Source organism: Pan troglodytes, chromosome 1 (assembly GCF_028858775.2).
Source record: "Pan troglodytes isolate AG18354 chromosome 1, NHGRI_mPanTro3-v2.0_pri, whole genome shotgun sequence".
Taxonomy (NCBI): Eukaryota; Metazoa; Chordata; class Mammalia; order Primates; family Hominidae; genus Pan; species Pan troglodytes.
Genome location: NC_072398.2, coordinates 197,104,156 through 197,120,984, shown reverse-complemented (window position 1 = coordinate 197,120,984; position 16,829 = coordinate 197,104,156). Strand labels below are relative to the sequence as shown.

The window sequence follows — 16,829 nt, the reverse complement described above, 5'->3', positions numbered from 1 at the left end:
TTGCCAATCAGTTTAATGCAGGACCAAGGCCTTCCCTTTGATCATGGGTTTGTTCTCCACATTGTCTATCTTATATAAACTACAACCACAATGCATCATTCACCATTTCAAATGTTGCTACAGATCGTCCAGCCAACAAATATTTCTTGAGCACCTACTATGTGCCAGAAATTGACATCCATTCTCATCAAGGGGCTAAGGATGCTTTGTCCCATCCCCCTCCCCTCATGTAATTTACCCAGTGGGGTACAGTTGTCTCATTCACTCACACCTAATATTTAGTAAGCAATTCTTTTAAGAGACTCTCCTTCATGGAATCATTCCAAAGCATTCAATTTAGTTTCCATAGATGCAACTATATTTCCTTTCACACTCATATTTCATCAGTTTATGTGATGTTTAATTTAAATCACATAATTACAATAACAAGTATGACTGGCACTGAGAGACTTGGCAACAAACCCAACTGAATCTCGGAAAGTGCAAGACTCAGCTGATAGGAGCAGAAGTGCACAGGCATTGAGGGTGGGGGTGGGAGACGGCCTGTTGGCAGCAGGTGCTGGGGGTGCCATGGGCACCAGTCAGGAAGATCTACTGAGGCCATGGGAGTGCTGGGTAGTCCAGCTGGCTTCTTTGGGGGAGGCGGGGTGGGTTAAGAACACTTTTATTGGACATGCTTTGTGAATGAATGAATAAATGAACAAACAGCAGTAGCTTACTTTCAGTGGTGGGATATCGAATTACATCCCCTCTGCTATCAGGAGAGTGGGAACCAGCTAATCTTAAAATCTGAGATTTGAGAAGGACTTCAAAGATCTTCTAGGTCTAATGCCCAGCTATATTTGAATCTCAACCACAGCATTCTTGAAAAACGGTCAATTATGATCTATTTTGAATGTTCCCAACAATTAAGAATTTACCTTCTTGCCAAATTCTCTCTCCCAATCTTGATCCATCCCCATTCTTTTCTTAGCTACTTCCTACTCATCGTGCAGGTGTATCAGCCCCTGGCTCAGGAAACCTGTCCTTTGTTGCTAGGTCTGGTTTACTTCTCCTTTGTCCCCTCTGGGCACCCTGCACTTTCTCCACCATAGTGCTTCTCTCACCATGCATTGCTGAACTATGAGCTCCCTGAAGACAGGACCTGTTTCTTTCTTGTTCACAGTCCTTTCTTTGGTACCTTGGAGAGTGCTTGACATAAAGAAAGGGCTCAGTAAATATCACTCAGTGGAAGAAGGGATGATTGGCCGAATGAATGAATGAATGAGAGCCTGCTGGTGAAAGCAGAGGTTACATGTGGGGAAAAGCAGAGAAAGAGGCAGTGAGCAGGTGAGCCAGGGAATAGGAGGGAGGGCCTCCAGTGCCACGCGGGCTTCACCCGGGTTTCCCATGGCACTGCCCACTCCTGTCAAGACATGCTTCCCCAGTCCTAGTTCCTCAGCTCTGGCTGTGCCCCACTACCTGCTTCACTTAGCAGCTGCTGGTACCTTCCTGGGGATTCTTCTCATGCTGACCTATCCCCAAAGCAGCAACAGTGGGGTCTGCTAATCAATGTGGGCAAATGTTCCCCTTTCCCCAGAAGAAACTCAATATAACTCAACAAATTATCAGAACTCTTTCTTGCTCAGCTAATTGTTAGCTCCAGGGAACCCACAGAAACCACATCAGGTAAATGTTTTTCCTCCAGATGCACGGCTCTCTGGAGGACATATGTCTGAGGCTTGGAGTGCTGAGGAACAGGGACCCTGGCTGTTGCCGGGATGAGGGCTTCCTCACCAACAAGCTGGGTCTTGTGTATTGGGTGGTGGCATATTGCGAAGGTCTAGGGGTGGCTTGGTGTGTCAGTTTCCTTCCATTGCTAGCTCAGCTGCTCAGCTGGCAGAGCTGATGGGTAAGGTGTTTCCTGCCTCTATAGAGAGGATCTTCCCATCGTGCTGAAGTGACAGAACAGGGTTGGGTCTGAAGATCAGAACTGGTGCTGATGCCAAGCTCTGGGTGAAGAGGCTTGTGGGTGGATCCCCAGCAGCTTTTCTGAGTTGCCCACTCCATCCTTTACTGTCTCCAGGTCTAAATCAGGCAGTTCTACTCTCTTATGAAGACTAGAAGCGTTTGAAAATCAGTCTCCTTCCCTCAACCCACAGCTCCTGACAGGGGTAGCCATGTACATCATATGACCCATAGGCTACAGCTGATTGGATCCTGGTGGTCATGTGTCCCAAGCTGGGCCAATGAGCTGATGCAACTTCTATCAGGAAGGTAGGTCCCTATGGCCCCCATTTGAGGTTTGGATGGAGAGAAGGGCTGAGTACTCACTTTAATGAGGAGAAGACCCCAGAGGCTTGGCTTTCCCAGGGGAGATTTGGGAAATGGTGTCCTAGCATCATTTCTTCCACTTCTGTTGCTGCCTCCCCAACTTGCCCTTATTACTTTTATATGATGTCCTGAACCTTGTACATTTATCCTCCAGGAGTCAGTCTGACTGGACAGAATCTAAGAGCAGTCTCCACTCTGACCAGCTGCTGAGGCTTTAGCTGGCTGTCCCCTGTCCCCAGCCCAAGTCTCTATTATATGTCAGATCTGAGATCCGGGAAGGCAGTCCTGAGGACTGGCAGCCTCCATGCTCTAGGATGTTAAAGCCTATCCCCACCAGGCTTGGCCCAGAAACAGGGTGCAGGCCTCAAGAGCGTGGTGACTACAGCATATTCACACTCAACTCTACTCAACCCTCTTCTTCCTGACTGGAGTCTCTGCCTAAGTGAAGATGACACCTATCTGGCTCATCACCTGTCTTGTTCCTCACAGAGGCAATAGGTTTAAAAAGGTTAAGGGTTAAGGGCCAGGCCTTCAGAACCAGACAGTGCTATATTTGAATCTGCGTTCTACTGTTTCCTAGTTGTGTGAACATGGGCATGCAACGTAACTTCTCTGAGCCTCAGTTTCCTCATCTGTGCAATGGGATTCCTCTGAGCAGCAGTGCTCATGTGTATAATGTGTCCAAGTCTGTGCCTGGCATACAGTAGGTGCCTCACAAATGTGAGCTATTTTCCCCCTGCCTTGCTGGGGTTTGAGAAGAGGGGGTGGGATCTTACCAATGCCTTGAACCCTACCCTTCAGAGTAGACCGCAGAGCAGCCTGGCTTAGTTTTCTCCAGGGAAATGAGGCACCTGCATCTACTCTGGTGATAGAGCAGTGCAGGGGTAGAAGGACAGGGCACTCTGTGGTACCCAGACCAGCCAGTACACCTGGCCATCACCTTCCCTCTTTCTCTGGGGAACCCCAGCCTGGCCTCCACTGGCTCCTGCTTTCCCAGCCTTGCCCACTTTCCACCTGTCACTGGCAGACATGACTTGGAGAAGGAACCTGCTTCCTGCCATAGAGGGTGGCACCGCTTGCCTTGCAGAAGCCTCCGCTGCTTGTAATTAGTACTATTTCTCACGCAGAGGGACTGTTGTAAATGGCTTCTTGAGGAGCTGCCCACATCAGTGTGTGCCTGCCACTTAACTGCCACTCTGAGTTTGAGCATCATGGATGTCCCTTCCCCTGTTAGGAGGCAGCTAGTGGGCCCTGCCAGAGATCAGCAGCTCTGATGTCCAGAAGAATGAGTGAGCTGCCCAACAGCTGGAGGATGGGTGGGCTAAACATCTCACACACACTAAGGCTAGTGAGCAAGTGGTCCTAGAGTCCCATGGAGCTGAGTTCTAATCCTGCCTTCATTGTCTGCTGGCCATGTGACCTTGGAGAGGTGGCTTCACTTCTCTGAGCCCTTCTTTCCCCAGTTTATATCTCATAGTGCGATTGTGAGTGACGCTCACAAAGTTTCCTCTAAGGCCTCAAGACACGACATCTACAATTCTTGGCCCTGCCATATCTCTGTACAGCAAGGTAGACTCGTAGGCAAAGGGAATAATATTTACTGAGTAGAAACTAATTTGGGGTAGAGACTTAGCACGCGGGCCCTAGAAGGAGACTGCCTGGGTTCAAGTATCATCAGCTCTAAACTTACTGTCTCACTTTGGGCAAGTAACTGACCTGCTTTAGGCCTCAGTTTCCCCATCTATATAGTAAGGATAATAACAGCACCCACTTCATTGAGTTGTTAAAAGGTTTAAGTGAGGTGATGCATATAAAAGGTGCCTGGCACATAGCATGTGCCCAAAAAGCATCAAAAATGGAGAGGAGAATTCCTCTCTTCTTGTATTGCTTGCTGCCGTCCACCTGGATTAATGCCTTATACTTTGGCTTTCAGATGGGAGAAATCCAGATCACATCCACCTACAGAAGAAATGATTGGCTGCTATGGATTGTAGCTAAACCACAGGAAGAGTAGAGTTGTAGCTGGCCCCAGGGATGGCCAGAACCAAGAACTCAGATGCTACAAAGGCCCTCTCTCGGTGCCCCATCTCTGTTGTGCTCTGCCTGCTGGCATCATTCTCTCTATTGCAAATGGCGGCTGCTTGAGGCTGGAGCCATGACCACCCTTAGTAGCTCTGTGATTCACTCTCTCACCTTCACCACTAGAGAGAAGATGACAATCTCTCCCCATGACTCTAATTAGAAAAAGCCCATCAGAGGCCCCTGATTAGTTTAGCTGGGGAATGTACCCATTCCTGGGGCCAAGGAGGTAGCCTCCACTAGAACCCCATGACTAGTTTGGGGACAATTCTCCAAAAGAAGGAATGTGCTCAAAAGAAGGGAGGAGTGCTAGGCAGACAAAACAAAAGATGTCTACTGTGGATGAAAGAGAAGTAGGTGGACTGAATAATCAGGGCCACTCTCCTATGCTATAAAGGAGTAGGTTTTTAAAGACCTGTGAGGAGTATCCATAGATCACTGTGTGAGTTATCAACCCAGAGTTGGTCTTGTTCTGGATCTGTCCCGTATCCTTTCATAGGTAGCCAGGCATCCCCCAAGCAGGCTGATCCCATTCTGTGTCTAATCATCTGACCACTGCCTGCCCACCTGCCCACTAGTCCATTGGGCTGGGTGCTGACACCTCACCTGGCTTTGGCAAGCCTCTGCCCTTGGGAGTAGATGCAGGCTCCGTGCTTATCTTCAGATGCTGGTGAAGTTCTATGGGTCATCCAAGTCAGTTGACCTCCCGGACTTAGAACATCCCATGACCTAGAGATAAGTTGACTAGATCTATCCAGAATGAGGATCAACCCAGATTAGAAAAGACTCACCTGAATCTTTTAAACGTTGAGATTTAGATAACTTTTTTTCCTTCCTTCTTCCCTCCTCCTGAAATACTTGGCCTTGTTCCTTCCCAGTTGCTTCCCTACCCTAGCCCCAGCCAAGGGAGTTCCTAGACTACCAGTAGAGGCTAAACATATGAGCCAAGGGGTCAAACAGGCTTGAGTTCGAAGCCTGGCTCTGCCACTTATTGCTGTGTGGCCTTGGATAAATTAATCTCTCTTTTCACGCTTCCAGGCTTCCAGAGATGATGTACCCAAAGTATGATCATCATTTTTATTAAAATATTGCGCTCACATCTGATTGATTAACAGTTCCTGGCACCAGGTCAGTGCCAGAGAGCCTTGGACTGACTGCTTATGGCCTGGCCTCCCTATCTGGTTTCTTACTATGTAGCGATCCAAGTGAATTCAGATGATTCCCTGGACTACCACCCTCCTTTCTGGGACACATCCATCCCTCAAACACTGTTCATCACTGGCCATCAAAGCAGCAGCCACACTGCTCCAGCAACTCAACAGCTATTTATTGAGATGGGTGTGTGAGTACATGAGTGAGTGAATGAACTGAAAGAACGTAAGAGTGAATTAACTGGTAAGTGAATGAGTGAATTAGTGACTTAATGAGTCAGCGAGTGAGTGAAGAAGAGTGTGCAGGATTGAATATATCATGTTCTTTTCCCTCAACAAATTGAATATGCCGTGGTATAAAACCTTCACCCTCAAATGTGTCTTCTTCATTAACACAAGCAGGGGTTAAGAATGGCAGAAGAAAAGTTACAGACCAGCAGCCAGAGGAGAAAGATACTGTGCTAGTTTCCTATTGCTGCCTTAACAAATAACTGTACATTTAGGGGCTTAAAGAACACAAATTTATTGTGTTATAATTCTGGAGGTTAGAAGTCCAAAATGGGTTTCAGCAGGCCAAGATCAAGGTGTGGGGAGGGCTGAGCCCCTCTGGTGGCACTAGGGGACAATCCTTTTGCTTGCCTTTTCCAGCTGCTAGTAGCCACCTGCATTTCTTGGCTTGTGGCCTCTTTCCCTTGTCTTCAATACCAGCAGTGTAGCATCTTCAAATCTCTCTCCACCTCTGATCCTCTGCTTCTCTCATCACATCTCCTCTGACTGTGACACTCCTGCCTTCCTCTTACAAAGGCCATGTGATTCTATCAGGCCCACCTGATAATCCAGGATCATCTCCCTAGCTCTAAATCCTTAGAGTAATCTTATCTACAAAGTCCCTTTTGCCAAGTAAGGAACAAATTCACAGGTTTCAGGGCTTAGGACGCCAGCATCTTTGGAGAGGCATTCTTCTGCCGCTTGCAGATGCCTTGTTCAGAGGGTAAATGCAACCAGTGAGTCCCACTCCACAGAGGAAGGGGCAGGAGGGGGATGAAGGAAGTTTCAAAGCATTTGACATATACATGCTTATGCCAGGTATGTTTGCTGTTGTTGCTGTGGCCTGAGCACTGAGGGTTTTGGAAAGCTTAGGTGATTCCACCATGCTGCAAAATTTGAGAGATACTTTGACAGAGATATGCTAAGAGCATATGCTGCTGTAATTGAGGGTAAAATCTGGCCCTGTGATTCCTGGAGATGATGGATCAAGAGCAGGGTGTCTTTACCCTGGCTGCACATTGCTATCAACTGGAAAGATTTTTCTTTAAAAAAATGTTATTTTGAAATAAGAGTGCAAAGATCGTACAGAAATGTCCTGTATACCCTTCACCCCGATTCCCTAATGTTGGCATCTTACATAACCCTGGGTCATGCATAAAAACTAAGAAGTCAGCAATGGTACAGTACTATTAACTAAATGAAACATTTTATTCAGATTTCCCCAGATTTCCACCAGTGGCCCACTTTTTGTCTGTCACAGGATTCAGTCTAGCATCTCTCATTGCATTTGTCCTGTCTTCTTGGTTTCTTCCAATCTGCATCGGTTTCTTAGCCTTGCCCTGGTTTTTTAAAATCTTGACATTATTGAAGGGTACTGATCAGGTATTTGGTAGAATATTCTTTATTTCAGTTTGTCTAATGTTTTTTCGTAGACCTTGGCTATGGATTTTGGGGAAGAATATCATGGGGGTGAGATGCTGTTATTATGGCAACACAGAAAGGGGTTCTGTGATCTCAACATGACCTGTTATTGATGATGCTTACTTTGATCACTTGGTTAAAGTGGTGTCTGCCAGATTTCCCCACTGTAGAGTTACTATTTGTCCCTTTCCATGTTCTACTCATTAGTAGTGGGTGGCTAAGTCCAGCCCACACTGGAGAGGGGGAGTGCCATCTGTTTTTATTCCTATCATTTCAATTTGTTTAATCCTTATGGCTTTATTATCACCTCACTACTTTTTAGAGATATGGTTGTAATGAGCTAGACTTGCCCAAAGTTATTCAGCTAGTAAATGGCAAAGCTAGAATTTGAACTTATATGTGTCTGGCTTAAAAGGCCATGTTCTTTCCACTTCATGTTACTGCCACCAAGTAAAGAGGATCTCACAGTCTCCGAGGCGGAAGCTCCCTCTCAGCTTGTCTGGACAGTGTTTTTCAAATCCATTCTTGGAGTGTGACCCATCAGTGGGTCATGAGGTCAGTCTGTGGGTGGCATTTTAAATAACAACATAAAGTAAAGGTGACTATAACAGAGTAGAAAATAAGAGTATGTCACACAAGTAGAAATTTTTTATCTCTCTATCTTCTCTGTGCTTTGCTACCTTCATCTGAATTCACTTATCCTTGTATGGAGATAAAAATAGCCCTCCCATAGGCTTGTTATGAGGACTGAATGGAATGATGTACATAAAGTGCTTAGAAGAGAGACTGGCTCATATTAAGCATTATATAAATATTAAGTATGTATGTATGTAAATGAGTCATGATGTAAAATGTATTTCTTATTGCAGACTGCAATCAAGATGTTTGAAAATACTGAACTCACATCTGTAGACGAGGAGTTGGCAGATTTATGACCCCCAGCTTGCAGCCTATTTTTTAAAAATAAGGTTTTATTGGAACATAGCCACACTCATTGGTTTAGGTATTTTCTATGGTTACTTTCGAGGTATAGTGGTAGAGCTGGGTACTTGCAACAGAAACCCTGTGGTTCACCAAGCCTATCATATTTACTATCTGGCCCTCTAGACCAATGCTCCTGCCTGGAGGTCATCTCATAATCTAGGGAATATTGGACACCTCTTCCTGGGCATGTGGTCTGGTCATGCTACTGTCCTTGCAGGCATGCTTGCTCTAGGCTGTGTGACTGCCAGGCACTTGGATCTCCAGAAGCTCATTACTCTTCTTTATTAAACTGATGCCTACATGGTGAAAGGCTAAAACCATGGTACTTTGGTCAGGGTCCCAGCAGGAAACAGATGGCCACTCAAATTACAATGATTGGTGAGGGCAGAGCGTGGGAAAGTAGCAGAGACCTCAGAGGCTCATAAAAGTAGAGTTTTACCACCCTAGCCAGGAGGAGATAAAGAAAGGGGGCAATGCCTGTACTGGAAGGAGAGAGTCATTTAGAGAGGACACCTTATGAGGACCAGTGACCTTCAGTCCAGGGACACAGAACCAGCTCCAAGTGACCCTGGGGTGGGGATCCAGGAGAATAAATGCCTTGACTTAACTTTCCTCCATCTCTGATCTCCTGTGGAGGGCCCCATTGACCAAAGTGAGATGGAAACCAGAGGGTATGGGATCCATTGATGTGGCTCATACAGACCAGCTTTCCAGGCCAGAGAAGGTTGAAAAGAGAAGGTTGGAGAAGGCTGGAAAGGGGATCTGGAAGGGCAACTCTTAGACACCCAGCACACAGCATTGATTTAGGAAGCCAGATTTATTTACCTTTCCTAAGCTCCCCTAAACAAGGACTTCCCCTGCTTCATCCTCCAAGTTGGAACTTTGACAACACCAAAAGGTTGACATAGCTTTTCCCTTTTACTGCCTTTTCTTCTTAAATCTGCTAGCTTCCCGATAGCTATTGTGGGTTAATCTTCCTGGATCTTATCATGAGAGGGAATGGAAGGTTAAGAGGCCCAGATAAGCTACTCTGTGTGTGTGTGTGTGTGTGTGTGTGTGTGTGTGTGTGTCTGAGCCTGAGCAGAGTCTGATGAATACGTGGACTTTCATTAAAGTTCTTCCACATGTCCCATCTTTTGATCTCAGAAAGGAGCTGTGTCCCATTCATCTATGCAGCCCTGCTCATGTCCAAAAAATGTGTGAGTCAACCTCTGGCCCCTTGGGAGAAAGAGCCAGGGGGAAAAAGGCTACCTAGGCTGAGAAGTGTCCCCAGAGTAATCTGTTCCTTTGCCAGACCCCCTACTAGCCCAGACTTCCTTGATGGCACCTGATATCTTATAGGCCCCCAAATCCTGCCACACAACTACAGCTTGTCCCCTGGAGGGGCTTCCCTGGCCAGTCCAGAATGCTCAATTTATGAGAGATCATTGGCTCACAGGGAGAAAGGTGATGGCTTAGGTAGGCCAGCCACCTTGCAGCAGAGCTGGGCAAGAATTCAGGATTGGAGACTCTTATTAGTTTCCATCTTTCTTTTACAGAAGATGAACATTGAAGTCTTGGAATCCTGGGAATGAACCTGGAAAAATTCAAAATATGGTCTAGTCTTAGGCAAGTTTCCTTGTCCGGCTCAGCTGCTGAGACCAATATCTGGACCCTCAGTGCCCTGGCAACAGCTCTGTGCAGGCAGGATGAAGCACAGGCTTAGGTCAAGCAATCAGCAGTCAAAATCCACACGCTTACCTGTGAGTGGCTGTTCAACCTTGAACATGTTACTTTTTATGTTAATGAAACTCAGTTTTCTAGTCCTATAAATTTGGGGCTATCGTCAACCATTAAGTGATATTAAACCCAGTGCCACACAGGCAAGTACCTAGCAGTGTCCAAAGGCCCCCAGAATGACACTTTTTCATCTTTTCTCTTCCCTCCAATTGAAAGACTAGTGGAATATCCGCAATTACTGTGACCAAAAGCCAGAAGCCGGCCAGTTTGAGTGTAGCTGTTACAGCTTTGTGTTCTAAACCTAAGAAATGGGGACCCCTCACATGAGAGTGGGGAGGCTTCTGGATGTGCTACAAATTCCATTTCATTTTCATGAACTCAAGTGTTAATTAATAAAATCTCAAGGTTCTCCCCCCTCTTTCGCCTCACATTTCTTCAGAGAAATGAAGAGTTCAAACTCATAGCCCAAGTGCTCAGGTTTTAAATTAGACAACTTTGTCCTGACAGGAACCAAGTCACAGCTGTCATACCTGATTACTTTTAGAGTTACTACTAAACCCTTTGTATGGCATGAGCTGCCACTGTTCAAGGCAAACAGAAACACTTCACATTTTATCATGACAGCCCTGGAGCTATCCACCTCCCCATGTTCATTATGCTCAGCCTGTCTTTGGAAGGGATGATGAGGCATCCTGAAAATCGTATAGTGAGGAAGGCAGACCCCATGGCCTGTCACTACAGCCTAGGGATTTTAAGCCCCTAAAGTGCAGCAAAACCCACTGCCTCCAGGAAGCCAAGGAGAATTATTTCCGGGGGACATAGCTGCCTCATAGCCTACTATGAATGAACCATCATCTTTCATGAGAGGCAAACATTGACCCTCAAGTAAGCAACCAATATGAGCACCTGTACACAAATGCCCACAGGTGTTGGCTGGGATTGGCTGGCTTGTGGATGATGTCACAGTTTCCCTCCTCTGACTCAACAATGCCATCAGCACTGAAAAGGCTGAGCCCTGACTACAGGTCTTGCAGACAGAAAAATTCACTGCAAGTAGAGCACTTTCTAGATTGCTCCTGGAGTGTGGGAACAACAGTCTCTCCTGTCCACGTTACTGAATCCAGAAAAAAGGTGAACTTACGAACATGGGAAAAGAAATCCAGCTAAAGCCTAAGGCAAATGTCTCTTCTTACGTTCACTTTTTGCTGAATTACAGAAACAAATTCAAGGAGCAGCAGCCAAATACCTACGTTGGCTTTAAAGAGTTCTCTAGAAAGTGTTCGGAAAAATGGAGATCCATCTCAAAGCATGAAAAGGCCAAATATGAAGCCCTGGCCAAACTCGACAAAGCCCGATACCAGGAAGAAATGATGAATTATGTTGGCAAGAGGAAGAAACGGAGAAAGCGGGATCCCCAGGCACCCAGACGGCCTCCATCATCCTTCCTACTCTTCTGCCAAGACCACTATGCTCAGCTGAAGAGGGAGAACCCGAACTGGTCGGTGGTGCAGGTGGCCAAGGCCACAGGGAAGATGTGGTCAACAGTGACAGACCTGGAGAAGCACCCTTATGAGCAAAGAGCGGCTCTCCTGAGAGCTAAGTACTTCGAGGAACTTGAACTCTACCGTAAACAATGTAATGCCAGGAAGAAGTACCAAATGTCAGCTAGAAACTGGTGAAGAGGGAAAAGAGTCAGGCAGAGCTGATGGATCCAGTTTGAAAAAACAAAATGCCATTCAACCGTATTTCCTGTTCCTGGTCTCATGTGTGGCATTAGAGTAGCTGTGACTGATGCTTTGTGGAGGAGGGAGTGGCTTGGTAGAGGAGAGACTGATCCTGAGGAGGGGAACGGAGAGGAGGGGAAGGGAAAGAAGGGGAAGGGAGGAGAGGGGAAGGGAGGGGAAGGGAAGGGAGGGGAAGGGAGGGAGAAGGAGTGGGATGGAGGGAGAGAAGGGGGAGGAGGGGGAGGGAGAGGATGGGGAGAGAGAGGAGGGGAGGGGAGGGAGAGGAGGGGAAGGGAGGGAGAGGAGGGGGAGAGAGGGGAAGGGAGGGAGGGGAGGGGGAGGGAGGGAGAGGGGGGGGAGGGAGGGAGAGGAGGGGGAGGGAGGGAGAGGAGGGGGAGGGAGGGAGAGGAGGGAGGGGAAGGGAAGGGAGGGGAAGGGAAGGGAAAGGAGGGGAACGGAGGGGAGGGAAAGGGAGGGAAGGGCTGGCTTTGAGAGAAGTGTCAGCAGTAAACAAAAGGTGTGACTTGGGCCACTGGGTGGGAGCCTCCAGGTGTAAAGCAGCAGCAGTCATGGAGGTAGAAGCACCGTGGTTCTGAGTGGTGATCCAGGTTAGAGGACCCTACTCAGTGTCAGGTTCAGGAACATGAGGCCTGACTCTGCTAAGCAGTGGCAGGACTGGGAAGACTGCCAGGGCTAGAAGGCCTAGAGTTCAAGCTCACACTTGAGGCCCCAGGAGAAACATATGGCATCTGAGTTGAGATAGGCCTGAGGGAACCCAGGATTTCCAGCAACACTTAGATACGCTCAGTGGGGCCAGGGTGAACTCCCCGGGGTGTTCCCTAATCAGGAGGAGGTGAGGGGCAGATTTTACCAAAAAAAAAAAAAAAAAAAAAAAGCAGGGGGCTGGGGGACCAGATCAATCGTTTTTCAGTGGATAGATGTATAATATGTGGCCTCCACTCCTCTTCCTCTTGTTCATAGCACTCTGACTCCCTTTTGTGACCAAGGCTGGATAAGAGGGCAGGATCGCCTTGGCCACAGTCATTGGCTCAGTGGTGGGCATGTGACCCAAGTTGGTCCTATCAGGATGGACCTCTGGACCTGTGTAAGGAGTCCTGGGGGACACTGCAGTCCAGGGAATGTGGACAGCCATTTGCCATCTCATAGGGCCCAAGAAGGAGGCCGAGATGCTAGAATCCCTGTGGCATCAGAACAGTCTCCTAAACTTTTCATTGAAGATGAACAACACATTTCATTTTTTCCCTGAGATGGTTTGACTTAGGTTTTTTTCTACTTGACTATAATTTGACACAAATGGGATTGTGCTGTAAGTGTCTGTCTGGTAACTAGATTTTTCAGGCAAGAATATACTGTAGGCAACATTCCATACCAATCAATAAAGATTGAAATGGAATATTTTGAAATGGTTCTTCTGACTTCTTGACATCAAAAATACTGGGCCAAAATGCAAAGCTGCTTTTTTGTCACCAGTTTATACATGCAACAGATCTCCCTAACTCCACCTCTAAGGACCCCTATTCCACGACAGAGGGACCTACACTTTCTACTCTACTGCGCTGAACAGTAAAAATACATATTTTTGAACAGTCTTTTAGAACTGCATGAGCCTTTAGGGGATGAGAGGTAATACAGTGATTTAGAAATTCAGGGTCTGGAATCAAACAGGTCATTTGTGGAGGATTTTCATGTGCCAGGCCATTTGCTGGGTACAGGGAGGCACATTACGCACTACTGCTAAGTTCCCGCCCTATAAAAAATTTCCTTCTGACAGGAGAGATGGACTTGGGCATAAATTGCAGCACTGCAAAGCAAGATGATGAAAGTGAATGCAGAAAGTAATGGGGGAGGGACTGGGGACCACTCAGCAAGCCTGTGCTGCAGTCTTCATGAAGGAAGCAGCCTTATTCCACTTGACAACTTTGTAGGCATGCTGGCAAAATTCCCGTTCCCCATTCCCCACAGCTGCTATTCCAACTTGGCTCTGCTTCTCTTCCAGCCCAACCTCCACCCTCTCAGGAGACGCCCGCATTTTCTGCTTCATTGAGAAAATAGAGATCCTCAGATATAAGTGCTCTCAGTTTCCTTCATTCTTGAAATGTAATCCATACCAATCCTTTCCTCCTGGTCTCACCCCTCACGGAGAGCTATCCCCCTCCTGCTCTTCCTGCCCCCTCCCTGCCTCCCTGGGGCCCTTGCTCCTTACTATAAGGGTGCTGGCCCTCCAGCCTGTACACTCATACAAGTTCACTTGATGCCATGATATGGTGGTCCCCACCTTAATGTTGGCAGAACTTAGGGCAAGTTCTCATTCCTCTGAGCCTCATGTTCTTATCTGTGCAAGGAGGATAATGCCTGCCTTACAGGTTGTTTTAGCAATTAACTGAGGTAATACACGTAAAAGTATTTGGCACAGTCCTAAATCTAATAGGTAATATAGCGGATATACTCTAGGGTGGCTGTTCCATAATCCTTTCCTCCTTTCCTGGTGTTCACACCCTTATATAATCCCCTCCTATTAAGTCTGGGCTGGACAGGTGACTTTCTTCTAACCCATAGAATGTGGCAAAGGAGATGGGATGTCACTTCTGTGATTATGTAATGATAAATAATACTATATATTGCTAGCCACTTTGCTCTAGGGATTCTCCTTGCTGCTTGATGAAGTAAGTGGTCAAGTTTGAGAAGCCCATGTAGCAAGGAATGACAAGGAACTGTGGGAAATGTCTAGAAGCTGAGGGTGGCCTCAGACCATTAGCCAGTGAGAAACAGAAGTTCTCAGTCCACCAACCACAAGGAACTTAATACTGCAGCAGCCACACAAGTGGGGAGGTGAATCCTTCCCCAGTCAAGCCAGCAGATGAGAACTTGGCCCTGGCTGACCAAGGCCTCAAGCAATGCACACAGCTAAGCTGTTACTGGACTCCTGACCCCACAGAAACTGTATAAATGTAAGTTTAAAACTATAAATGTTTAAACCATATGAGTGTATTTTGTTTTAAGCCACTAAGTCTGTGGTAATTTGTTACACAGCAATAGAGAATACATTACTCAATAAATGCCCTCTTCCTTATAATTCTAGAAGAGACTGTCTTTAATCTTGTTTCTATCTCCAGCCTCTACCTTCCCCATTTAATTTCCTTTCCTTTGTTACCAATCTCTTGTTACCAACATCTTGAAGGTGGAGGGCCACCTCCCACCGTCCAGTGCTAATTAGATCCTGACTTGTATTACCCAGTAGTAGTTCCAGTTGGGTTGTCTTGTTTCCAGCCTGAAATGTGGGCTCTTGGTGGGCAGCAGCTGTATGATGTACCACAATCCTCTCTGGAAAGAGGGCCCCCACACAGCTAGGCCCCAGCTCTCATGCCACCCCTTTCTGGTTTCCTGTGTGATTAATTATGTGAATGTGGGTGGCCAAGTCAGAGTTTTGACAAGAGTTTGCAGTTCCCCTGCTGAAAACTAACTCCATTAACAGTCCTTTATGAAAAAGACAATAGGAGGGTCTGAATCTGCTGGCTTCTAATGACTGTGTTGTAATGACAATGGAGAGAGAGGGAGGGAAGGAGGAGGAGAAGTTGGGGGAGCCTGGACCTAAGATAATGGGTGAGAGAAAAAGTAGATGGACAATCTGGTGTGGTGCCAGCATTCCAGGCCCACTCAGCTGGCCTCAGGTGCTCCTGTCCTTGAGAAGAGGAAGGCAGGCCCATCACCATCTTGATGACTGAATCACTCAACTCTGATCCTTCTCTCCTCAACCGTTTTTCTGTGTTCATGTAGTCATTAATTTACTTACTCATTCATTCAACAGATATTTACATAAATCTTATGCCTGCAATATAACAGCAACTATTCTGGTGCTGGGAATACAACAAGGTTCCTCATCTCTCACGTTCTGGTGAGGAGAGACAGACAATTAAAAAAACAACAAATAGGCCAGGCGCGGTGGCTCATACCTGTAATCCCAGCACTTTGGGAGGCCGAGGTGGGTGTTTCATGAGGTCAGGAATTTGAGACCAGCCTGATCAACATGGTGAAACCCCATGTCTACTAAAAATACAAAAATTAGCCAGGTGTGGTGGCACCTGCCTGTAATCTCAGCTACTCAGGAGGCTGAGGCAGGAGAATTGCTTGAACCCAGGAGGTGGAGGTTGCAGCGAGCCCAGATTGCACCATTGCACTCCAGCCTGGGTGACAGAGTGAGACTCCATCTTAACAAACAAACAAACAAACAACACAAATACATATATCGAATCAGTTTTTGATAGGGTAAAGTACTCACTAGAAAATAAACGTGGGTAATGAGATAAATGATGATAGATAGGATAGAGGGCACTTGAAATGGATGGTCAGAAGTTTTCTGCGGAGCTGGCATTTGGGTTTGGATTTAAAGGGCAAGAAGGGGCCAGACAAGCCAAGGTGTAAGAGAAGAGTCCTCCAAGCAGCAGGGAAGCAAGTGCAAAGGTCCTTGCAGAAGCGAGCTTGGCATATTAGAGGGACAGAGGGAGGCCGGAGCAACTGGAGGTGTGAACAAATGGGCGAGATGTGTTTGGAAGGGTGAAGGCCTTGGCAAGGGGTTTATGTGGAAATCTAAGTGCAACTGAGAGCCACAGAGAGATTTCAGTAGTGGAGAACCACGTGCTTCCATCTTTGACTTTGTGTTACTCATGATTCTAGGGTCTTCAGAGACTATCTAGTGCCAACAAGGGGATTACCCCCCTGCCCCTCTAAAGGATTGCAAGAAAGAAGACACCAAATCCATGGCATTTTTTCCCTTAGGAAAGAAGGGAGATAATGAGAAGCCTCCACTTGGTATTCCTTGGAGCAGCTGGAAGCTAAAAACCAAATGTGGGAACTGTGAATCCTATCTCTGGGATATGTTTTCTCAGGAAATGGAGGAAATGGGTGGGCACGGGTGGCAAAATATTCCAGGGGAATACTTCTTCCTGGGCCTTGTGGGGAACAACTCCCAAAAGGCCAGTGGTTCTCAGCTTTAAGCCTGTGTTAGAATCGCCTGCAGGGCTTATTAAAACACAGATTGCCGGGCCTTACCCCCAGAGTTTGATTTAGTATTTCTGGGAGTTGGATCTATAATTTGCATTTCTGAAAGTTCCCAGGTGATACTGATGCTCCTGGTCCCAGGACCACAGACAAA

The 16,829-nt window shown here is 46.9% G+C and overlaps 2 protein-coding genes across 7 annotated transcripts in view; one reads left to right on the top strand and one right to left on the bottom strand.

Annotated features, from left to right (window-relative positions):
* CSMD2 (CUB and Sushi multiple domains 2) overlaps window positions 1-16,829 on the bottom strand; it is a 643,557-nt gene that overhangs the window by 338,969 nt on the left and 287,759 nt on the right. The gene's annotated exons all lie outside the window — the stretch shown is intronic.
* On the top strand, window positions 7,363-11,680 carry HMGB4 (high mobility group box 4). 2 transcript variants are annotated; one of them, XM_054681009.1, is made up of 2 exons: window positions 7,363-7,830; window positions 9,755-11,680. In XM_054681009.1, the coding sequence occupies exon 2, from the start codon at window positions 11,081-11,083 to the stop codon at window positions 11,612-11,614; it is 534 nt and encodes a 177-aa protein (XP_054536984.1). In that variant the 5' UTR covers window positions 7,363-7,830; window positions 9,755-11,080; the 3' UTR covers window positions 11,615-11,680. The 2 variants fall into 2 exon arrangements, with proteins under 2 accessions (XP_054536984.1, XP_016814239.1); XM_016958750.3 differs by having other exon boundaries at window positions 7,379-7,787.